This window comes from Nerophis lumbriciformis, linkage group LG21 (assembly GCF_033978685.3).
Source record: "Nerophis lumbriciformis linkage group LG21, RoL_Nlum_v2.1, whole genome shotgun sequence".
Taxonomy (NCBI): domain Eukaryota; kingdom Metazoa; phylum Chordata; class Actinopteri; order Syngnathiformes; family Syngnathidae; genus Nerophis; species Nerophis lumbriciformis.
This window is the reverse complement of record NC_084568.2, coordinates 1932501-1959000: the sequence shown is the minus strand read 5'-3', so window position 1 is coordinate 1959000 and position 26500 is coordinate 1932501. Positions and strand designations below refer to the sequence as shown.

Here is a 26500-nt window from a genome sequence, read left to right as displayed (position 1 = left end):
AAGTAAAAGTAAAAGTATGTTGCATTAAAACTACTCTTAGAAGTACAATTCATCCCAAAAGTTACTCAAGTAGATGTAACGGAGTAAATGTAGCGCGTTACTACCCACCTCTGATTAGGACCAAGGGTGAAGTGTCTTGCTCGAGGACACAACGGACATGGCGAGGTTGGTAGAAGGTGGGGATCGAACCAGGAACCCTCAGGTTGCAGACACGGCCACTCTCCCAACAGCGCCAAGCCGTCCCCGTAACGTTTTTCAAAACTCTATCGGACATTGTGACTTTTGGTATCAGTGTTCCTGAGAAAAAAGGGACCCAAACACACGTACTGTACAGATAAACGTGCACCGCATTTTTTGGACTATAAGGCGCACTTAAAATCCTTTCATTTTCTCAAAACTCGACGGAATCATTTTGGTTGTGCTTACCGACCTCGAAGCTATTTTATTTGGTACATGGTGAAATGAAAAGTGTGACCAGTAGATGGCAGTTACACATAAGAGATACGTGTGGACTGCAATATGACTCCAGTAAACAACACCAACATTTTATATGCTCCATTGAAAATATAGAACATTCATTACACACGGCGCGCAAAAATCTGTCAAAATGTTTTAGTAGGACTTTGGTAAGCTATGAAGCCACACCGCTTGATGGATTGTACTGTGCTTCAACATAGGAGTATTATTATGGTGTGTGTATAAGGTAAGACATATTATCTGGCGTTTTGTTTCGCAATATCATGCAAAAGCAACTTTTCTCACCTTCTGGTACCTGCTGATCTTGCATTTGGGATCTGCATAAGTCCAGAAAATTTGCGTAGTCGATAAGCTTCTTCTTTTTCTCTATCTTCTTGTTATGGGACATTCATCTTCCGCTGTTGCCATTTCTAATATAAAGTAGTGTAAAGTTCTTACTTATATCCGTCAGTAAACTCGCCATGAAAGCGCTAAAACATACCGGTGTAGTGAGTTGACATTATTCACCCAAGGAACTTTAGTTATTAGAGAGTTCCGGTGGGACGGTTTTTCACGGGACACATTTCGGGCGTTGTTGTTGCACTAGTGAGCCACGGATGAGGAGATGCTGCTCCGTTATTGATCTTTTGACACTTCTTCCACTCCCGTCCTTGCACGCTACACCGCTACGACAAAGATGACGGGGAGAAGACGCTGTCGAAGGTGAGCCACGTAAATAAGACCGCCCACAAAACGTCGCATCCTGAAGCGATTGTCAGAAAGCGACTTGAAAAACATCATCTATGCAACATTTTGACCAAAGAACTACCATTACATGTTATGTAGAGCAGTGTTTTTCAACCTTTTGTGAGCCAAGGCACAATTTTTTGCGTTGAAAAAATCCAGAGGCACACCATCAGCAGAAATTAAAAAAAAAAACGAAACTCAGTAGACAATAAAAAGTCGTTGTCGCAATTGTTGGATATGACTTTAAAGCATAACCAAGCATGCATCACTATAGCTCTTGTCTCAAAGTAGGTGTACTGTCACCACCTGTCACATCACGCCCTGACTTATTTGGACTTTTTTGCTGTTTTCCTGTGTGTAGTGTTTTACTTCTTGTCTTGCGCTCCTATTTTGGCGTCTTTTTCCTGTTTTGTTGGTGTTTTCCTGTAGCAGTTTCATGTCTTCCTTTGAGCGATATTTCCCGCATCTACTTTGTTTTAGGAATCAAGAATATTTCAGTTGATTTTATCCTTCTTTGTGGGGGACATTGTTGATTGTCATGTCATGTTCGGATGTACATTGTCTTTGCTCCACAGTAAGTCTTTGCTGTCGTCCAGCATTCTGTTTTTGTTTACTTTGTAGCCAGTTCAGTTTTAGTTTTGTTCTGCATAGCCTTCCCTAAGCTTCAATGCCTTTTCTTAGGGGGCACTCACCTTTTGTTTATTTTTGGTTTAAGCATTAGACACCTTTTTACCTGCACCCTGCCTCCCGCTGTTTCCGACATCTACAAAGGAATTAGCTACCGGCTGCCACCTACTGATATGGAAGAGTATTACACGGTTACTCTGCCGAGCTCTAGACAGCACCGACACTCAACAACGGCACATTATTTGCGGATTATAATTACTGTTTTTTTTATTTCGAGCATCTACTTTGTTTTAGCAATGAAGAATATTTCAGTTGCTTTTATCCTTCTTTGTGGGGGACATTGTTGATTGTCATGTCATGTTCGGATGTACATTTTGGACGCCGTCTTTGCTCCACAGTAAGTCTTTGCTGTCGTCCAGCATTCTGTTTTTGTTTACTGTGTAGCCAGTTCAGTTTTAGTTTTGTTCTGCATAGCCTTCCCTAAGCGTCAATGTATTTTCTTAGGGGCACTCACCTTTTGTTTATTTTTGGTTTAAGCATTAGACACCTTTTTACCTGCACACTGCCTCCCGCTGTTTCCGACATCTACAAAGGAATTAGCTACCGGCTGCCACCTACTGATATGGAAGAGTATTACACCGTTACGCTCTAGACACTCAACAACAACACATCATTTGCAGACTATAATTACTGGTTTGCAAAAAATATTTTTAACCCAAATAGGTGAAATTAGATCATCTCCCACGGCACACCAGACTGTATCTCACAGTGGTTGCAAAACACTGATGTAGACCACAAGGAAGTCTTTTACATTTAGGAAAAAAATCCTAATATGACCCCTTTAATGCGCCTTATAATCCGGTGCGCCTTTTGTATGAAAATAGACCTGAATAGACCCGCTCATCGGCAGTGCGCCTTTTAATCCGGCGCGCCCTATGGTCCAGAAAATACGGTATATATCATTTACACCAGGGGTGCTCATTACGTCGATCGCGAGCTACCGGTCGATCTCGGAGGGTGTGTCAGTCGATCACCAGCCAGGCATTAAAAAAATAGTCCTAAAAATGAGCGATCATAAATCTTCACTATGACGTCACTTTCGTCACTTGATTGACATTCACGGCACCCGAGGGTCTTCTGAGATGACGCTGGCTGCTGCCAGCTCGTTAAAATTACCGACTGGAAGGCGAGAAACACTTTATTTCAACAGACTCTGGCGCCGTACCTGTCGTCAAAACTCCAAAGACCGACTGCACAGTTGCGCTAACAAAATAAGAGTCTCAGAAAGCTGGCGTGCACAAGCTAGCAAGCTACGGAGTTTGCCGACAATGTATTTCTTGTAAAGTGTATACAAAGCTGGACAAATAAGATGCCAAAAACCAACCACTTTCATGTGGAATTGGACAGAAAGGAGGACTTTTTTTCTCCTCCATTCGAAAATACGGACGTTATCAGCACCAATGTCTGATTCCAATCAATGCAAGTCATCACAATCAGGTAATACACCAACTTATATTCTTGTCTTCATGAAAGAAAGGAATCTATATGTGTTAAACATGCTTGTATTATCTTTAAACACCTTTAACTTATTAATAATATTAACTATATGTGTTAAACATGCTTGTATTATCATTAAACACCTTTAACTTGTTAACAATATTAACTATCTGTGTTAAACATGCTTGCATTATCTTTAAACACTTTTAACTTATTAACAATATTAACTATATGTGTTAAACATGCTTGTATTATCTTTAAACACCTTAACTTGTTAACAATATTAACTATATGTGTTAAACATGCTTGCATTATCTTTAAACACCTTTAACTTGTTAACAATATTAACTATATGTGTTAAACATGCTTGTATTATCATTAAACACCTTTAACTTGTTAACAATATTAACTATCTGTGTTAAACATGCTTGTATTATCTTTAAACACCTTTAACTTGTTAACAATATTAACTATCTGTGTTAAACATGCTTGCATTATCTTTAAACACTTTTAACTTATTAACAATATTAACTATATGTGTTAAACATGCTTGTATTATCATTAAACACCTTTAACTTGTTAACAATATTAACTATCTGTGTTAAACATGCTTGTATTATCTTTAAACACCTTTAACTTATTAATAATATTAACTATATGTATTAAACATGCTTGTATTATCATTAAATACCTTTAAGTTGTTAACAATATTAACTATATGTATTAAACATGCTTGCATTATCTTTAAACACCTTTAACTTGTTAACAATTTTAACTATCTGTGTTAAACATGCTTGTATTATCTTTAAACACCTTTAACTTATTAATAATATTAACTATATGTATTAAACATGCTTGTATTATCATTAAATGCCTTTAAGTTGTTAACAATATTAACTATATGTATTAAACATGCTTGCATTATCTTTAAACACCTTTAACTTGTTAACAATATTAACTATATGTATTAAAAATACTTGTATTATCATTAAACACCTTTAATTTATTAACAATATTAACTATATGTATTAAACATTCTTGTATTATTATTAAACACCTTTAATTTATTAACAATATTAACTATGTGTTAAACATGATTGCATTATCATTAAACACCTTTAACTTGTTAACAATATTAACTATATGTATTAAACATGCTTGCATTATCTTTAAACACCTTTAACTTGTTAACAATATTAACTATATGTATTAAAAATACTTGTATTATCATTAAACACCTTTAATTTATTAACAATATTAACTATATGTATTAAACATTCTTGCATTATCATTAAACACCTTTAACTTGTTAACAAAAACATATATTTCATAAATAAGTAAATATAAATGATATATATGAATGAGGTAGATCCCCACGACTTGATCAATTGAAAAGTAGCTCGCCTGCAGAAAAAGTGTGAGCACCCCTGATTTACACCTTGGCTCCCCAGACACATTTTTTCCTCTCAACGTGCCCCCCGAGTCAAAATATTTTGCCCAGCTCTGTGCTAAGTGGTGCTTTCATCATCAGAATGCTGCATGAGCGCTGTAATTGGCCAGAGGGGCGTGGTAAATGCAAATGATTTGTAACGTTTGTCACTACCTGTCCCCTCCAGGCAACAACGTGTGCTCGTCCCCCGAGATCAAGTCCTGCACCCAGTGTCTCAGGCGTGGACCGCAGTGCTCCTGGTGCTTCAAGGAGGTATGGAATGCGTCTACTTACAAGCATGTCCCTGGCGGAGGGAAAAAAATGAGACACATTGAGATGATACAGGCTTTTATACCATCCACACGTGTAACCATGATGTATTTCAGCTTCTGTTTCCATTCCATTTCTATTCTTTCCCACATTGGACCCACATGTTTAGTCTAGTCGCCACTGCCTACCTTTCTGCGCATCTGCTTGGGAGTTCTGCGTCGTAAAAAGATCAGCGGCCCGGCCGAGATCGAGCGTTAAACATCCAAACACAGATATTTGGGAAATAACACGTCAACGCCACACTTAACTGAAAGGTTTCAGGTGCTTTCCTGCCATGTGACCCTTGACTTTGACCAGCATCATTGGGTGCTGTCGTGCTCAGTGGCGTGTGACAGCCTTCAAGCGCAGAGTGACACTGACTTTTTTTTTTAAGTGCCGGGAAAGGCCCGGAAAGTCGAGCTGTCATCGGGATGACGTTTTAAAAATGAATAACTCAGCTTTTGCATACACAACATCGATTTGGAATGATGCAAGCCATTGAAGTTACACTTAGGGCCACTTTATTAGGTACGAGGGTTGTCTCCATACCAAATGTATTTCGACACTTTAAAGGCATACTTGCCGACCTTGAGACCTCCGATTTCGGGAGGTGGGGGGTGGGGGGGCGTGGTCGGGGTGGGGCGGGGGCGTGGTTGGGGGCGAGGCTAAGAGGGGAGGAGTAAATTTACAGCTAGAATTCACCAGTCAAGTATTTCATATATATATTAGAGATGCGCGGATAGGCAATTTATTTCATCCGCAACCGCGTCAGAAAGTCGTCAACCATTCGCCATCCACCCGATGTAACGTTTGATCAGAACTGCACCCGCCCGCCATCCGCCCGCACCCGCCCGAAGTTTTATTTACGGAGGCAATAATTGAGCATGGATTTCCAATCGCACTGGCTGATCACATGGGACAGTTAAATGTTTGTAATGCAACCTTTAAAAATCATTACGCGGTGATCGCGGTCCCAAAAATAAACTTTTCTTGCATGATAATGTCCAGAAAAATTTGCTTTATATTACTATAGAGTCCTTTTAACGAATGAGTTTGATGGTTTATCACAAACCTTAAATGAAAGAAGTCCTTTGTTCTCCTGCACCATGCATGCGCTTTGGCCTTGCTTCGTGTTTGGTGCGCAATCCTGTCGGCTGTATTTCACAGCACGACATACTGTTAAAAGTGTTTATACTATTTATGCTTTCAAGTCCAAGTTGAAGAAATCTTGTTAAATGTTGACAGCATAACTACCAAAATACAGAAGTATGTCCTTAATATTTTTGCAGTGCTATTTCTGTTGAAAAGTTAACATGATTACATTAGAGATGTGATGTGCCACTTTTCAAGTGTCTGATGGCTTAAATTCATTTTCATTAATTTTTCATATTTTGAATTCTTTTGAAAGGCTTACAAAAAAACTACATTTGAATTGTAATTCCATGCTATTGACAGGACTATTAATTTTAATGAAGTTAGCTTACCATGTTTACAGTATGATAATTGTGATAGAAATGTGAATTTTAGGCACAGAATATTTTTTACAATTGAACAAGGCAGTAGATTATACAAGCTTGGACAGAAAGTTAATAATGACACCAATTTTTTTTTTAATGGAATTGTTTAGTACTGTTTTACCATTTGTTTACTGTAAAAAGTGTTTATACTGTTTATACTTTCAATGAACAAATTGAAGTCTTGTGAAAGGTTGACAGGATAACTGGCATTAACTGTCAAAATAATTTCAAACTATTGAAGTTAGCTTACAGAATAAACATGTCAATCAACCCATATGATTTTTGCTGTAATATTTTTGTTTTGAAAAGTCACTGTGACTGATAGAGAAGTGATGGTTTTAGCAACATTTTAACCTGTCTGAATGCTAATAATCATTTTGCGTCGGGGGGCGGAGCCTGAACCCCCCACCAGAACTTTGTCCTGGACCTACCGGGGCCTGCGGCCCTTGGACCCTGGCTACTAGGTTTTTCTGATTTCAAAAGTTGGCAGGTATGGTGAGGTTATAAAGCTTTTGCCTGTTAAAGAAAGGAGACTGATCCAATGCAGCACAGACTTTCGCGTGCCACGCTGTCACGACCCAGACGCACACCAGTACGCAATCATATGGGAGCCGCGCTGAGCGCACCTCCAAGCGCGTCTCGCTGCCGGCGACGGCCGGGTATGGGCCCACGCTCCAGCGCCATCCATTTTCAGGGCTAGTTGATTCGGCGGGTGGGTTGTTACCCACTCCTTAGCGGGTTCCGACTTCCATGGCCACCGTCCTGCTCTCTATATCAACCAGGGTGAGCCCCACCCCTTTCGTGAGCGCACTGCGCGCGGAGTGACCCCTGTTACGCGTCCCCGGCAACAGGGGTGGCGGGCAGGTAAGCTGCGCGGGCGGAGCGCGCGGAGTGACCCATGTTACGAGCCCCCGGCCACGGGGGTGGCGGGCAGGTAAGCTGCTTACCTGCTGCGCGTGACGCCGGCCGCGGCGAAGGCGGACGAGGCGGGGTGTCGGTGTGGTGGGCGCGGTGGTGACCCTGGACGTGCGTCGGGCCCTTCTCGCGGATCGCCTCAGCTACGGCTCACGGTGGGGCCCTCTCGGGGAAGGGGCCTCGGTCCCGGACCCCGGCGAGGCGTCCCTTTTCCGCTCCGTAAAAGTGTCCATCTCTTCTTTTTTTCTTCTTCTGTTGTGGCATATGCTGCAGGTGCCTGCTCGTTTTTCGTATGTGGGTAACAACATTTAACTATGTATATATATTTCCCAATTGGTTTAACTGCCACTCGCAAAAAAAATAAAAAATAAAAAAAATCAAAAAAAAATCTAATTAATCCGCCCGACCCGACCCGCGCGCAGATAAAATCTTATTTTTTTTAATTTCATCCGCCCGATCCGCGGATAATCCGCGGACTCCGCGGTTGTGCCCGCAAACCGCGCATCTCTAATATATATATATATATATATATATAAGAAATACTTTTATATTTTATATATTTTGTATTTAGAAAAATATTTAGATTTGGATAGAAATTGAAATTTCTCCATTATTTACTTGTTTTTATTTTATTTTTTTAAATATAAGCCTATGTATTGATTTTATCTTATTTATTTTCATATTATTTGTACTATGTTTTTTTTTAAAGAAAATACATTTTACCTTAAACTGTAAAAAATAGAAAATAATTATCGTATTTAATTTTTTTTTACTATTTGAAAAAAAAATGGCCTATTATTTCTTATTTTATTTCATATTTGGAAATGTTTTATCTAAAGTCAGGCTTGGGTGTGTGTGTACATATATATATATATATATATACACACACATATATATACACACATATATATATAAGTATTTCATGTATATATATATATATATATATATATATATATATATATATATATATATATATATATATATATATATATATAATATATAATAGGCCATTTTTCTTTCAAATAGTAAAAAAAAATTAAATACGATAATTATTTTCTATTTTTTACAGTTTAAGGTAAAATGTATTTTCTTTAAAAAAAACATAATACAAATAATATGAAAATAAATAAGATAAAATCAATACATAGGCTTATATTTAAAAAAATAAAATAAAAACAAGTAAATAATGGAGAAATTTCAATTTCTATCCAAATCTAAATATTTTTATAAATATAAAATATATAAAATATAAAAGTATTTCTTATATATATATACATATATATATATATACATATATGTATATATATATATATATATATATATATATATATATATATATATATATATATATATATATATATATATATATATATATATATATATATATATATGTACACACACACCCAAGCATGACTTTAGATAAAACATTTCCAAATATGAAATAAAATAAGAAATATTAGGCCATTTTTTTTTCAAATAGTAAAAAAAAATTAAATACGATAATTATTTTCTATTTTTTAGATGCGGGCTGGAATTTGAGTGGTATGGATTGGATACCGACGCACGAAAGGGGCTCTCTACCTTACGCTACGAAGTGAGGGGAAACTGAGTGAATAATAACAGGTTATATGATTATTTATTTAAACTCATATTTGGGCCACTTTATAATGAATATGTCGGCATTTATTTGTAAAAAAAAACAAAAAAACACCAAATTATTTAGGGGGGCTTAAGAATATTTTAGGGGGGCTTGAGCCCCCCTAAATAGGCCTAACAACGCCAATGAGTTAAAGTAGCAATGATTGTCACACACACACTAGGTGTGGTGAAATATGTCCTCTGCATTTGACCCATCCCCTTGATCACCCCCGGGAATAATTGTTGGTGATTTAACCCCCAATTCCAAGCCTTGATGCTGAGTGCCAAGCAGGGAAGAATGCTGGTATGAGCTTTTAAACATAACCCGTTAACTGCTGCCAATCAAATGGTGAATAAGATACTCTTTAGGGTTCATATGTTTGTAAATCTGACTGTGATGAAGTCAGTGCCTCACCAGCCATCAACCTCACCGCACGTCACTGCTACTTTAAAGTGGAAGAAAAAACTAGGGGCTTACAGTACGGTATGTTGGTCTTTAGCTGTAAAATGACCGGATGTTTTGTCCGGATCTTAAGGAGCAAAGGTCACTAATCCACTGGAAAGCGACAAGGCTTGACACTGCGGCTTTGTTTAGGGTCAGATGATTATTGTGCTGGTTGTATTCCGATAATCACAAGTAGTTGTAGAAGTTCAAACCCATGAACCAGAACAATATGCAGAATTTTGCCTGTGTCTATGCGCTATATCAGTGTTTTTCAACCACTACAGTCTGGTGTGCCCGGGGAGATTGTCACCAACACGTCTTCCTATGAGGAAGCAGTGCCTGGGGAGTCTGTGGTGGGTTCTCCTATTTCTGGGGCTGAGGTTGCTGAGGTAGTTAAAAAGCTCCTCGGTGGCAAGGCCCCGGGGGTGGATGAGATCCGCCCGGAGTTCCTTAAGGCTCTGGATGCTGTGGGGCTGTCTTGGTTGACAAGACTCTGCAGCATCGCGTGGACATCAGGGGCGGTACCTCTGGATTGGCAGACCGGGGTGGTGGTTCCTCTCTTTAAAAAGGGGAACCGGAGGGTGTGTTCTAACTATCGTGGGATCACACTCCTCAGCCTTCCCGGTAAGGTCTATTCAGGTGTACTGGAGAGGAGGCTACGCCGGATAGTCGAACCTCGGATTCAGGAGGAACAGTGTGGTTTTCGTCCTGGTCGTGGAACTGTGGACCAGCTCTATACTCTCGGCAGGGTCCTTGAGGGTGCATGGGAGTTTGCCCAACCAGTCTACATGTGCTTTGTGGACTTGGAGAAGGCATTCGACCATGTCCCTCGGGAAGTCCTGTGGGGAGTGCTCAGAGAGTATGGGGTTTCGGACTGTCTGATTGTGGCGGTCCGCTCCCTGTATGATCAGTGTCAGAGCTTGGTCCGCATTGCCGGCAGTAAGTCGGACACGTTTCCGGTGAGGGTTGGACTCCGCCAAGGCTGCCCTTTGTCACCGATTCTGTTCATAACTTTTATGGACAGAATTTCTAGGCGCAGTCAAGGCGTTGAGGGGATTCGGTTTGGTGGCTGCAGGATTAGGTCTCTGCTTTTTGCAGATGATGTGGTCCTGATGGCTTCATCTAGCCAGGATCTTCAGCTCTCACTGGATCGGTTCGCAGCTGAGTGTGAAGCGACTGGGATGAGAATCAGCACCTCCAAGTCCGAGTCCATGGTTCTCGCCCGGAAAAGGGTGGAGTGCCATCTCCGGGTTGGGGAGGAGATCTTGCCCCAAGTGGAGGAGTTCAAGTACCTCGGAGTCTTGTTCACGAGTGAGGGAAGAGTGGATGGTGAGATCGACAGGCGGATCGGTGCGGCGTCTTCAGTAATGCGGACGCTGTTTCGATCCGTTGTGGTGAAGAAGGAGCTGAGCCGGAAGGCAAAGCTCTCAATTTACCGGTCGATCTACGTTCCCATCCTCACCTATGGTCATGAGCTTTGGGTCATGACCGAAAGGACAAGATCACGGGTACAAGCGGCCCAAATGAGTTTCCTCCGCCGGGTGGCGGGGCTCTCCCTTAGAGATAGGGTGAGAAGCTCTGTCATCCGGGGAGAGCTCAAAGTAAAGCCGCTGCTCCTCCACATGGAGAGGAGCCAGATGAGGTGGTTCGGGCATCTAGTCAGGATGCCACCCGAGCGCCTCCCTAGGGAGGTGTTTAGGGCACGTCCGACCGGTAGGAGGCCACGGGGAAGACCCAGGACACGTTGGGAAGACTATGTCTCCCGGCTGGCCTGGGAACGCCTCGGGATCCCCCCGGAGGAGCTGGACGAAGTGGCTGGGGAGAGGGAAGTCTGGGCTTCCCTGCTTAGGCTGCTGCCCCCGCGACCCGACCTCGGATAAGCGGAAGAAGATGGATGGATGGATGGATGGGTTAAAAATATTTTTTGCAAACCAGTAATTATAGTCTGCAAATGATGTGTTGTTGTTGAGTGTCGGTGCTGTCTAGAGCTCGGCAGAGTAACCGTGTAATACTCTTCCATGTCAGTAGGTGGAAGCCGGTAACTAATTGCTATGTAGATGTCAGAAACAGCGGGAGGCAGTGTGCAGGTAAAATTGTGTCTAATACTTAAACCAAAAATAAACAAAAGGTGAGTGCCCCTAAGAAAAGGCATTGAAGCTTAGGGAAGGCTATGCAGAACAAAACTAAAACTGAACTGGCTACAAAGTAAACAAAAACAGAATGCTGGACGACAGCAAAGACTTACTGTGGAGCAAAGACAATGTACATCCGAACATGACGTGACAATCAACAATGTCCCCATAAAGAAGGATAAAAACAACTGAAATATTCTTGATTGCTAAAACAAAGTAGATGCGGGAAATATCGCTCAAAAGGAAGACGTGAAACTGCTACAGGAAAACACCAAAAAAAGAGAAAAAGCCACCAAAATAAGAGCGCAAGACAAGAACTAAAACACTATACAGAGACTCAAAATAAGTCAGGGTGTGATGTGACAGGTGGTGATAGTACACCTACTTTGAGACAAGAGCTATAGTGATGCATGCTTGGTTATGCTTTAAAGCAGGGGTGCTCATTACGTCGATCGCGAGCTACCGGTCGATCTCGGAGGGTGTGTCAGTCGATCACCAGCCAGGCATTAAAAAAATAGTCCTAAAAATGAGTGATCATAAATCACTTGATTGACATTCACGGCACCCGAGGGTCTTCTGAGATGACGCTGGCTGCTGCCAGATCATTAAAATGACCGACTGGAAGGCGAGAAACACTTTATTTCAACAGACTCTGGCGCCGTACCTGTCGTCAAAACACCAAAGACCGACTGCACAGTTGCGCTACCAAAACAAGAGTCTCAGGAAGCTGGCGTGCACAAGCTAGCAAGCTACGGAGTTTGCCGACAATGTATTTCTTGTAAAGTGTATACAAAGGAGTACGGAAGCTGGACAAATAAGATGCCAAAAACCAACCACTTTCATGTGGTATTGGACAGAAAGGCTTTTCTCCTCCATTCGAAAATGCAGACGTTTTTAGCACCACTGTCTGATTCCAATCAATGCAAGTCATCAGAATCAGGTAATACACCAACTTATATTCTTGTCTTCATGAAAGAAAGGAATCTATATGTGTTAAACATGCCTGTATTATCTTTAAACACCTTAACTTGTTAACAATATTAACTATATGTGTTAAACATGCTTGTATTATCTTTAAACACCTTTAACTTATTAACAATATGTAACTATATGTGTTAAACATGCTTGTATTATCTTTAAACACCTTTAACTTGTTAACAATATTAACTATGTGTTAAACATGCTTGTATTATCTTTAAACACCTTAACTTGTTAACAATATTAACTATATGTGTTAAACATGCTTGTATTATCATTAAACACCTTTAACTTGTTAACAATATTAACTATATGTATTAAACATGCTTGCATTATCTTTAAACACCTTTAACTTGTTAACAATATTAACTATATGTATTAAACATACTTGTATTATTATTAAACACCTTTAATTTCTTAACAATATTAACTATATGTATTAAACATTCTTGTATTATCATTAAACACCTTTAATTTATTAACAATATTAACTATATGTGTTAAACATGATTGCATTATCATTAAACACCTTTAATTTATTAACAATATTAACTATATGTGTTAAACATGCTTGTATTATCTTTAAACACCTTTAACTTATTAACAATATGTAACTATATGTGTTAAACATGCTTGTATTATCTTTAAACACCTTTAACTTGTTAACAATATTAACTATATGTATTAAACATACTTGTATTATCATTAAACACCTTTAATTTATTAACAATATTAACTATATGTGTTAAACATGCTTGCATTATCATTAAACACCTTTAACTTATTAACAAAAACATATATTTCATAAATAAGTAAATATAAATGATATATATGAATGAGGTAGATCCCCACGACTTGATCAATTGTAAAGTAGCTCGCCTGCAGAAAAAGTGTGAGCACCCCTGCTTTAAAGTCATATCCAACAATTGCGACTCAGTTGACTTTTTACTGTCAACTGAGTTTTGTTTTTTTAATAATTTCTGCTGGTGGTGTGCCTTTGGATTTTTTCAACGCAAAAAATGTGCCTTGGCTCAAAAAAGGTTAAAAAACACTGTTTTAGACCATCTAAATGTCATACGTCAGCAGCTTAACCTGTTTTTGAAAAGGTTTTAATATATTTTATACATCAAATTATACATTGTGAGGATCGGTTCCTATCGAGAACCTGAATTAAATCTTCAGCCTAGGACTCGGAATGGAAATGAATGGTGAGTTGTACTTTATATCTAGAAGATCCTGACTGTGTGTGTGTCCTTCAGGATTTTCTGGATGGAGCGGATTTGAGCCACCGCTGTGACCTCCAGGTGAACCTGCTCAGCAGAGGCTGTGGACCCGAGTTCACGGAGCGCTCAAAGGTCCAAGTGGAGGTCGACGCTACCACAAGCGGCACGCAAGTGTCGCCGCGAGACATCAGCATCACGCTCACGCCAGGTACGCCCAGCAGCCACATGAAAGAACTTGTAAGGAGTAACGATGTGTGCGGGATGTAGGTTCAGACGCCAGCTTCATGGTTGCTGTGAAGCAGCTGCCACGTTACCCGGTGGATCTTTACTACCTGGTGGATGTCTCCGCATCCATGCAAGAAAACCTCGATCATGTAAGTTGGCATCGTCGACGTTTAATGACTGGGTGGATCCCAACCTTGTTATTTCATTTACTAGAACAGATTGTGATTCCGTAGTGCGCCTAGAACAGTCCGGGTGGTTCTTTTCTTCTTTAATCCACGACGTCCACAGTTTCCAAAAACTATTTGAAATGTGGACTCGTCAGACCACAGAACACTTTTCCACTTTGCATCAGTCCATCTTAGATGAGCTCGGGCCCATGGGTGTTGTTGATAAATGGCTTTCGCCTTGCATAGGAGAGTTTTAACTTGCACTTACAGATGTAGCGACCAACTGTAGTTACTGACAGCGGGTTTTCTGAAGCGTTCCTGAGCCCATGTGGTGATATCCTTTACACACTGATGTCAGTTTTTGATGCAGTACTGCCTGAAGGATCGAAGGTGACGGGCATTCAATGTTACGTGCAGTGATTTCTCCAGATTCTCTGAACCTTTTGATGATATTACAGACCGTAGACCAGGGGTGCTCACACTTTTTCTGCAGGCGAGCTACTTTTCAATTGATCAAGTCGTGGGGATCTACCTCATTCATAAATATCATTTATATTTACTTATTTATGAAATATATGTTTTTGTTAACAAGTTAAAGGTGTTTAATGATAATGCAAACATGTTTAACACATATAGTTAATATTGTTAATACATTAAGGGTGTTTAATGATAATACAAGTATGTTTAATACATATAGTTAATATTGTTAACAAGTTAAAGGTGTTTAAAGATAATGCAAGCATGTTTAACACATATAGTTAATATTGTTAACAAGTTAAAGGTGGTTAAAAATAATACAAGCATGTTTAACACAAATAGTTAATATTGTTAATAAGTTAAAAGTGTTTAAAGATAATACAAGCATGTTTAACACATATAGTTAATATTGTTAATAAGTTAAAAGTGTTTAAAGATAATACAAGCATGTTTAACACATATAGTTAATATTAACAATTTAAAGGTGGTTAAAGATAATACAAGCATGTTTAACACATATAGTTAATATTGTTAACAAGTTAAAGGTGTTTAAAGATAATGCAAGCATGTTTAACACATATAGTTAATATTGTTAACAACTTAAAGGTGGTTAAAGATAATACAAGCATGTTTAACACATAGTTAATATTGTTAACAAGTTAAAGGTGGTTAAAAATAATACAAGCATGTTTAACACAAATAGTTAACATTGTTAATAATTTAAAAGTGTTTAAAGATAATACAAGCATGTTTAACACATATAGTTAATATTGTTAACAAGTTAAAGGTGTTTAATGATAATACAATCATGTTTAACGCATATAGATTCCTTTCTTTCATGAAGACAAGAATATAAGTTGGTGTATTACCTGATTCTGATGACTTGCATTGATTGGAATCAGACAGTGGTGCTGATAACGTCCGCATTTTCGAATGGAGGAGAAAAAAAGTCCTCCTTTCTGTCCAATACCACATGAAAGTGGTTGGTTTTTGGCATCTTATTTGTCCAGCTTCCGTACTCCTTTGTATACACTTTACAAGAAATACATTGTCGGCAAACTCCGTAGCTTGCTAGCTTGTGCACGCCAGCTTTCTGAGACTCTTATTTTGGTAGCGCAGGCAGGATGAAGCAGAGCTTTTATTGTGCAACTGTGCAGTCGGTCTTTGGAGTTTTGACGACAGGTACGGCGCCAGAGTCTGTTGAAATAAAGTGTTTCTCGCCTTCCAGTCGGTCATTTTAACGAGCTGGCAGCAGCCAGCGTCATCTCAGAAGACCCTCGGGTGCCGTGAATGTCAATCAAGTGACGTCATAATGAAGATTTATGATCGCTCATTTTTAGGACTATTTTTTTAATGCCTGGCTGGTGATCGACTGACACACCCTCCGAGATCGACCGGTAGATCGCGATCGACGTAATGAGCACCCCTGCCGTAGATGGTGAAATCCCTAAAGTCCTTGCAATAGCTGGTTGAGAAATGTTGTTCTTAAACTGTTGGACAATTTGCTCACGCATTTGTTGACAAAGTAGAGACCCTCGCCCCATCCTTGTTTGAGGAATGACTGAGCATTTTATGGAAGCTGCTTTTATACCCAATCATGGCACCCACCTGTTCCCAATTAGCCTGTTCACCTGTGGGATGTTCCAAATAAGTGTTTGATGAGCATTCCTCTACTTTCTCAGTCTTTTTAGCCACTTATGCCGGCTTTTTTGTAACATGTTGCAGGCATCAAACTCCAAATGAGCGAATATTTGCAAAAAATAACAAAGTTTTCCAGTTCGAACGTTAAATATCTTGTCTTTGCAGTCTATTCATACCCAGAGGTGGGTAGTAACGCGCTACATTTACTCCGTTACATCTACTTGAGTAACTTTTGGGATAAATTGTACTTCTAAGAGTAGTTTTAATGCAACTTACTTTTACTTTTACTTGAGTATATTTATAGAGAAGAAACGCTACTTTTACTCCGCTACTTTTATCTACATTCAGCTCGCTACTCGCTACTAATTTTTATCGATCTGTTAATGCACGCTTTGTTTGTTTTGGTCTGTCAGACAGACCTTCATAGTGCCTGCCTTACTGGTGACGTTTCACTCCGTTCCACCAATAAAATGCAGTCACTAGTGACGTTTGACTCCGTTCCACCAATCAGATGCAGTCACTGGTGACGTTGGACCAATCAAACAGAGCCAGGCGGTCACATGACCTGACTTAAACAAGTTGAAAAACGTATTGGGGTGTTACCATTTAGTGGTCAATTGTACAGAATATGTACTGTACTGTGCAATCTACTAATACAAGTTTCAATCAATCAATCAAAAGTGTGAAGGAAAAAAGACACGTTTTTATTTCAACCGTACATCCCGTCAAAAGCCTAAAGACTGACTGAACAGTTCCTGTCTTCACAATAAAAGTGCCGCTCCATCGCGCCTGCACTTACAAAATAAGAGTCTCCGAAAGCCAGCGCAAACAAGCTAGCAAGCTACGGAATTTGCCGCCAATGTATTTCTTGTAAAGTGTGTGAAAACGAATATGGAAGCTGGACAAATAAAATGCCAAAAACCAACCACTTTCATGTGGTATTAGACAGAAAGGAGTAACTTTTTTTCTCCTCCATTTGAAAATGTGGATGTTATCATCACTACTGTCTGATTACAATCAATGCAAGTCATCAGAATCAGGTAATACACCAACTTATATTCTTGTCTTCATGAAAGAAAGGAATCTATATGTGTTAAACATGCATGTATATTCATTAAAACACCTTTAACATGTAAACAAAAACGGAAAACTAAATAAATATAAATGATATACTGTATATATCAATTTATGTGTATATATATATATATATATATATATATATATATGATATGTGTGTGTATGTTACTCATCAGTTACTCAGTACTTGAGTAGTTTTTTCACAACATACTTTTTACTTTTACTCAAGTAAATATTTGGGTGACTACTCCTTACTTTTACTTGAGTAATAAATCTCTAAAGTAACAGTACTCTTACTTGAGTACAATTTCTGGCTACTCTACCCACCTCTGTTCATACCATACCATACCAACTTTATTTATAAAGCCCTTTAAAAACAAGCACAGTTGAAGAACAAAGGGCTGTACACCACAAAGAAATAGAGGCAAAGGACGGACTAAAAAATAACATTTAAAACAGAGGTAAAATACACATTGAAAAAGCAAATACAAATGATCTTAAGAACAATTTGTTAGATAAAAGCAGTTAAAAAGTTAAAAACAGTTTAAAGTCTCATGCTGGGTTAAAAACCAGTGAATAAAAATGGGTTTTAAGAAGAGCCTTAAAAGTAGTATTGTAAATAATGTAAATAATTGTGTTAATAGTGTAAATAATTCAATGTGTATACTCTGATGATTAACTTGTGTGATGACTGTATTATGATGATTAGGGATGTCCGATAATGGCTTTTTGCCCATATCCGATATTCCGATATTGTTCAACTCCTTAATTACAGATACCGATATCAACCGATATATACAGTCGTGGAATTAACACATTATTATGCCTAATTTAGACAACCAGGTATGGTAAAGATTTTTTTTTAAAAGACTTAAAAAAAATAAAAATAAAATAAAATAAAAAATAAGATAAATAAATTAAAAACATTTTCTTGAATAAAAAAGAAAGTAAAATTAAAGCTGCAAGCAGCGTTGGTCGGGCCCGCGTATTTGGCAGGTGCTAGTCCTAAGTGTCCCAATACTTTTGTCCAGTTTTAGTAGTACGTGTCCCAATACTTTTGTCAAGTTGTAGTCCTAAGTGTCCCAATACATTTGTCCAGTGTAGGTGTCCCAATACTTTTTTCCAGTGGTAGTCCTAAGTGTCCCAAATTTTTTGTCCGGTGGTAGTCACAAGTGTCCCAATACTTTTGTCCGGTGGTAGTCATAAGTGTCCCAAGACTTTTGTCTAGTGTACCTACCTTGTCTGCATTGTGTGGGCACGCTGGTGCTTCCTGCTTTTAAGCAGCCATCTTAAAAAAACAGCAGCGCAGCAGCATCAGCGCAGCGGGTCTTTGAAGGCTCATAAAATCAAAACCGGAGCAGTTAGAAAAACGCTGTTCTGTACTTTTATACACAAGGGTTCAATCTCTCTCCTGTGTTAGTTCGAAGCCGAAACGACAAACGCGCTCAGAGGAGATAGTTTTTGAAGGAAGGTGACCGGTTTTTACAAAAAATTTGTTTTGAAGGGGGAATAGCAAACTTCCTGTTGATTTTTGCTGGGGGTTGTCAATCTATGAAATGTAGGTCTAAGTGAGACCTACATAGAGGTTTTTGTTTCATGTCTCTCCGACCTTCCCAGTGGGAGATACAGGCAGTTTTGTCATTTTTTTCTTCCGAGGAGCAGTTTTTTTCAGCGTTTTAGAGCGCAATTTTGAGATTTGGGGTTAGGTTTTTTTTATTAGATCGCAATTTTTGCCAGTCCTGATGTGTGTGTTCAGTTTGGTGCGTTTTGAAGCATGTTAATGGGGTCAAATTACAGCTCAAAGAGGCAAAAGTGACTGTTTTTAGTACTTTTTTTGTCTTGAAGGGGAAATTGCCAACTTCTTGTTGATTTCCGCCCAAGGATGTACAATTATGAAATCTAGGTCTAAGTCAGACCTACATAGAGGTTTTTGTTTCATGTCTTTCCGACCTTCCTAGTGGGAGTTACAGGCAGTCTAGTTATTTTTTTTTCTAGGGGGCGCTAGAGCGCAATTTTGAGTTTCGGTTTTTTCATTAAAAGACAATTTTCGCAGGTCCTGATGTGTGGGTCAAATATGGTGAGTTTTGAAGCATGTTAAGTGGGTCAAATTAGTGCTCAAAGAGGCGGCCGGTATAATAATAATAAAACCTTACAAATTCAATAGGTCCTTATGTCCCATTGCATAAGGACTCCCTTTGGGAGTCCTTATACAATGGGCCATGCGGGCCCTAACAATATAAAAACAGTTACATAGAAACTAAAAAGTAATGAAAATGAGTAAAATGAAGTGTTAAAGGTTAGTACTATTAGTGGAGCAGCAGCACGCACAATCATGTGTGCTTACGGACTGTATCCCTTGCAGACTGTATTGATATATATTGATATATAATGTAGGAACCACAATATTAATAACAGAAAGAAACAACCCTTTTGTGTGAATGAGTGTGAATGGGGCAGGGAGGTTTTTGGGGTTGGTGCACTAATTGTAAGTGTATCTTGTGTTTTTTATATGTTGATTTAATTAAAAAAAAAAAAAAAAAAAAAAAAAAAACGAAACCGGTAACAAAAAAAACCAATACTGATAATTTCCGATATTACCGTATTTTCCGCACTATTAGCCGCACCTAAAAACCACAAATGTACTCAAAAGCTGACAGTGCGGCTTATAACCCGGTGCGCTTTATATATGGATTAATATTAAGATTCATTTTCATAAAGTTTCGGTCTCGCAACTACGGTAAACAGCCGCCATCTTTTTTCCCCGTAGAAGAGGAAGTGCTTCTTCTTCTACGCAAGCAACCGCCAAGGTAAGCACCCGCCCCCATAGAACAGGAAGCGCTTCTTCTTCTACTGTAAGCAACCACCCGCCCGCGTAGAAGAAGAAGAAGCGCGCGGATATTACGTTTCATTTCCTTTGTGTGTTTACATCTGTAAAGACCACAAAATGGCTCCTACTAAGCGACAGGTTTCCGGTTCATGAAAAGACGCAATCTCTCCATCCGCACACGGACTACTATTTCACAGCAACTGCCTAAAGACTTTCAAGAAAAGCTGGCTACTTTCCGTGCATATTGTAAAAACAAGATAGCTGAAAAAAAGATCCGGCCAGAGAACATTATCAACATGGACGAGGTTCCACTGACTTTTGATATTCCTGTGAACCGCACTGTGGATACAACGGGAGCACGTACGGTGAATATTCGCACCACAGGGAATGAGAAGTCATCCTTCACTGTGGTTCTAGCTTGCCATGCTAATGGCCAGAAACTTCCACCCATGGTGATATTCAAAAGGAAGACCTTGCCAAAAGAGACCTTTCCAGCCGGCGTCATCATAAAAGCTAACTCGAAGGGATGGATGGATGAAGAAAAGATGAGCGAGTGGTTAAGGGAAGTTTACGCGAAGAGGCCGGGTGGCTTTTTTCACGCAGCTCCGTCCATGTTGATATACGACTCCATGCGCGCCCACATCACGCTGGTTTTTAATATATTATTAAAGTTTGACTGACCTATTTGACTGTTTTTTTGACATTCCTTTAGCGCAGTTAGATGCGGCTTATAACACGGGGCGGCTTATAGGTGGACAAAGTTTTGAAATATGCCGTTCATTGAAGGCGCGGCTTATAACCCAGGGCGCCTTATGGTGCGGAAAATACGGTACATTTTAAAGCATTTATCGGCCGATAACATCTCCAATGATGATAGTATATATTTGTACCATGAATTGATTAACGTGGACCCCGACTTAAACAAGTGTAAAAACTTATTGGGGTGTTACCATTTAGTGGTCAATTGTACGGAATATGTACTTCACTGTGCAATCTACTAATACAAGTTTCAATCAATCAATCAATCAATCAATCAGCCAAAGAAGGGGCCTGTCTCACGTGGAAAGGGAGATTGTTCCAGAGTTTGGGACCCGCAACAGAGAAGGCTTTGTCCCCTCTAACCTTGCGCTTTGATTTGGGTACCTACAACCTATATTCAACTGAATATAGGTTGAAAAGGATTTGCAAATCATTGTATTCTGTTTTTGTTTACCATTTACACAACGTGACAACTTCACTGCTTTTCAATCAATCAATCAATGTTTACTTATATAGCCCTAATTCACGAGTGTCTCAAAGGGCTGCACAAGCCACAACGACATCCTCGGTACAAAGCCCACATAAGGGCAAGGAAAGTCTCACAACCCCAGTGGGACGTCGATGTGAATGACTATGAGAAACCTTGGAGAGGACCGCATATGTGGGTGACCCCCCCCTCCCCCCTCTAAGAGACCAGATGCAATGGATGTCGAGTGGGTCTGACATAATATTGTGAAAGTCCAGTCCATAGTGGATCTAACATAATAGTAAGAGTCCAGTCCATAGTGGATCTAACATAATAGTGTGAGAGTCCAGTCCATAGTGGATCTAACATAATAGTAAGAGTCCAGTCCATAGTGGATCTAACATAATAGTAAGAGTCCAGTCCATAGTGGATCTAACATAATATAGTGAGAGTCCAGTCCATAGTGGATCTAACATAATAGTGTGAGAGTCCAGTCCATAGTGGATCTAACATAATAGTGTGAGAGTCCAGTCCATAGTGGATCTAACATAATAGTGTGAGAGTCCAGTCCATAGTGGATCTAACATAATAGTGTGAGAGTCCAGTCCATAGTGGATCTAACATAATATTGTGAAAGTCCAGTCCATAGTGGATCTAACATAATAGTGAGAGTCCAGTCCATAGTGGATCTAACATAATATTGTGAGAGTCCAGTCCATAGTGGATCTAACATAATAGTGTGAGAGTCCAGTCCATAGTGGATCTAACATAATAGTGTGAGAGTCCAGTCCATAGTGGATCTAACATAATAGTGAGAGTCCAGTCCATAGTGGATCTAACATAATAGTGAGAGTCCAGTCCATAGTGGATCTAACATAATAGTGAGAGTCCAGTCCATAGTGGATCTAACATAATAGTGTGAGAGTCCAGTCCATAGTGGATCTAACATAATAGTGAGAGTCCAGTCAATAGTGGATCTAACATAATAGTGTGAGAGTCCAGTCCATAGTGGATCTAACATAATAGTGAGAGTTCAGTCCATAGTGGATCTAACATAATAGTGAGAGTCCAGTCCATAGTGGATCTGACATAATAGTGAGAGTCCAGTCCATAGTGGATCTAACATAATAGTGAGAGTCCAGTCCATAGTGGATCTAACATAATAGTGAGAGTCCAGTCCATAGTGGATCTAACATAATAGTGAGAGTCCAGTCCATAGTGGATCTAACATAATAGTATGAGAGTCCAGTCCATAGTGGATCTAACATAATAGTGAGAGTCCAGTCCATAGTGGATCTAACATAATAGTGAGAGTCCAGTCCATAGTGGATCTAACATAATAGTGAGAGTCCAGTCCATAGTGGATCTAACATAATAGTGAGAGTCCAGTCCATAGTGGATCTAACATAATAGTGAGAGTCCAGTCCATAGTAGATCCAACATAATAGTGAGAGTCCAGTCCATAGTAGATCCAACATAATAGTGAGAGTCCAGTCCATAGTGGATCCAACATAATAGTGAGAGTCCAGTCCATAGTGGATCTAACATAATAGTGAGAGTCCAGTCCATAGTGGATCTGACATAATAGTGAGAGTCCAGTCCATAGTGGATCTAACATAATAGTGTGAGAGTCCAGTCCATAGTGGATCTAACATAATAGTGTGAGAGTCCAGTCCATAGTGGATCTAACATAATAGTGAGAGTCCAGTCCATAGTGGATCTAACATAATAGTGTGAGAGTCCAGTCCATAGTGGATCTAACATAATAGTGTGAGAGTCCAGTCCATAGTGGATATAACATAATAGTGAGAGTCCAGTCCATAGTGGATCTAACATAATAGTGTGAGAGTCCAGTCCATAGTGGATCTGACATAATAGTGAGAGTCCAGTCCATAGTGGATCTGACATAATAATGAGAGTCCAGTCCATAGTGGATCTGACATAATAGTGAGAGTCCAGTCCATAGTGGATCTGACATAATAGTGAGAGTCCAGTCCATAGTGGATCTAACATAATAGTGAGAGTCCAGTCCATAGTGGATCTGACATAATAGTGAGAGTCCAGTCCATAGTGGATCTGACATAATAGTGAGAGTCCAGTCCATAGTGGATCTAACATAATAGTGAGAGTCCAGTCCATAGTGGATCTAACATAATAGTGAGAGTCCAGTCCATAGTGGATCTAACATAATATTGTCCGAGTCCAGTCCATAGTGGATCTAACATAATAGTGAGAGTCCAGTCCATAGTGGATCTAACATAATAGTGAGAGTCCAGTCCATAGTGGATCTAACATAATAGTGAGAGTCCAGTCCATAGTGGATCTAACATAATAGTGTGAGTCCAGTCCATAGTGGATCTAACATAATATTGTCCGAGTCCAGTCCATAGTGGATCTAACATAATAGTGAGAGTCCAGTCCATAGTGGGGTTTGGGGTTTGAACATATATATTTTTTAACAATGCGCAAATAATGCTGTCCAGTTCATAATTTCTTGATTTCTTACACTTCGGAGTTTCATTTGCAAGTATTATATATATATATATATATATATATAAACTTTGCATGCAGTTGCGACTCCAAATCCTATTCATTCGTTCTAAACAGATTAAAATACGGTATGTGCTTAGTAAAGGTCGTGCCTGCACATAAGAACTCCTAATTGGCTGGCTAAAACATGTCTGATCCCTTCAGCATGAATATTTTAATACCTTGGATCAGTTCTACGGCTGCACTTGTGCATTCGACGCTCAGGCGTGGGATGATTAGAAGGAATGCTTAATGAAGCAATGCCACCAGTAAGACGATTGAAGTGAAGCATGATGTAAGTGTTGTTAAGGACATAACATCAACTTTCTTTTACTCACATTTCCCTCAGCTGAAGACGGTGGGCGTGGCTCTGTCCCTGCGTATGACGGAGCACTCCTCAGACCTTTGGCTGGGATTCGGTTCCTTCGTGGACAAGCCGGTGTCGCCTTACATCAACGTGCATCCCACCAAGATCAACAACCCCTGCAGGTTCGAAAGAGCATTTGTTGTGGCATGAGTAGAAAGTAACAGAACCACATCATATTCCATTAGAAGGTTATCATTCACCAAACAGTTAACTGTAGAATGAAGGTCTATTCCAAGTATACTCCACACTGATCTGATTGCAAATTTAAAAAATGATTTAAAACATTCACTAAATTTACCATTATCACTGGAAAGAAGAACAAATGATTTGTTTCCTGTTCTGCTTCCTACAATTAGACTTTACCATTACAGCTGCAGCCATCGATTATTTTAGTAGTCAAGTAGTCGAGGCCTGGGCAATTATTTTTACTCGGGCGACCACATTTAGAGAAAAAAAATGTGTCTGGGGGCCAGTATATCCATCTATGGATATATATATATATATATATATATATATATATATATATATATATATATATACACAACGTGTGAACTCGTTGGGAGTTTCCTCCTCTCCCAGCTCGCTAGCCTCAACCTGAACCTTGGTATTTACCGTGATGACGGACTGGCAGTGTGTCGCGCCTCGCCAAGGAGCAGCGAGAATACCAAGAAGCGCATATGCCAAATTTTCAAAGAGAACGGCCTACGGATCACGATTGAAGCCAACAAGCAAACCGTCAACTTCCTCGACGTCACTTTCAACCTGAGAAATAACAGCTACCAACCATTCACGAAACCCAACACAACACTCCAATACGTGCACCATGACAGCAACCACCCACCCACCACCACGAAAAGAATACCTACCGGAATCAATAAAAGGCTATCGATGCTGTCATCTAGCAAAGCTGAATTTGACCAAGCAACCCCCCCGTACCAAAAAGCCCTTGATGAAAGCGGATACAATTTCACCCTCACCTATGAACCCACGCCAGGAAACCAGCCAAAAAAGAACAGAAAACGAAACGACATCATCTGGTACAACCCCCCATACAGCAAAAACGTCTCAACAAACATTGGACACAAATTCCTCAATCTGATTGACAAACACTTTCCCAAAGACAACACCCTAAGAAAAGTATTCAACAAGAACAACATTAAATTGAGCTACAGCTGTATGAACAATATACGACAAATCATCTCAAACCACAACAAAACAATTGCAAATGAGCCGTCGGCCCCCGGACAGAGCGACTCCAAAACCAACAAAGGCTGTAACTGTCGAAAGAAACCTGATTGCCCTCTCAACGGGGGGTGCTTACAAACATCAGTTGTCTACCAATCCAAGGTAATACGCAAGGACATTAACACATCCGACACATATGTAGGATTAACCGAGGGAGAATTCAAAACCAGATGGAACAATCACAAGGCTTCTTTCAGGAACAAAAACCTGCGAAATACCACAGAACTCAGCAAACACATTTGGGACCTCAAAGACAATAATGTTGAATATTCAATAACATGGCAAATTCTTGCATCCAGCACACCTTACAATAGTGGTAATAAAAGATGCAACCTATGCTTGAAAGAGAAACTGTTTATTATTTACCGTCCAGACCTGTCATCCCTCAACAAGCGCAGCGAAATTGTAACAACATGCCGCCATAGACGGAAACACCTCCTAGGTAACACATGAGCCAATCACCACGCCCCTAGGCCAGCCTGTACCCACCCACTCTGTGCCCTATATAAACCATGGTATGCGAATGCTCCCATTAAAATCTCCTGATGATTGAGGGTACCCCCCCTCATGAAACAGGCCTGTAGAGATGAAATAGTCTTGTGATTTTTTTTCCCATACATATATATATATACATATATATATACACATATACCGTATTTTTCAGACTATAAGTCGCAGTTTTTTTCATAGTTTGGCCGGGGGTGCGACTTAAACTCAGGAGTGACTTATGTGTGAAATTATTAACACATTAGCGTAAAATATCAAATAAAAAGATTCACGTAAGAGACTAGACGTATAAGATTTCAT

General features: G+C 39.5%; 1 protein-coding gene across 2 annotated transcripts in view; it reads left to right on the top strand.

Annotated features, from left to right (window-relative positions):
• The window catches only part of itgb8 (integrin, beta 8), a 174166-nt gene that overhangs the window by 66421 nt on the left and 81245 nt on the right, over positions 1-26500 (top strand). For both annotated transcript variants that reach the window (XM_061983222.2, XM_061983221.2), the window contains exons 2-5: positions 4944-5029; positions 13950-14121; positions 14181-14287; positions 24431-24570. In XM_061983222.2, the coding sequence (XP_061839206.1) occupies positions 4944-5029; positions 13950-14121; positions 14181-14287; positions 24431-24570 (505 nt within the window). The remainder of the gene's footprint in view (positions 1-4943; positions 5030-13949; positions 14122-14180; positions 14288-24430; positions 24571-26500) is intronic.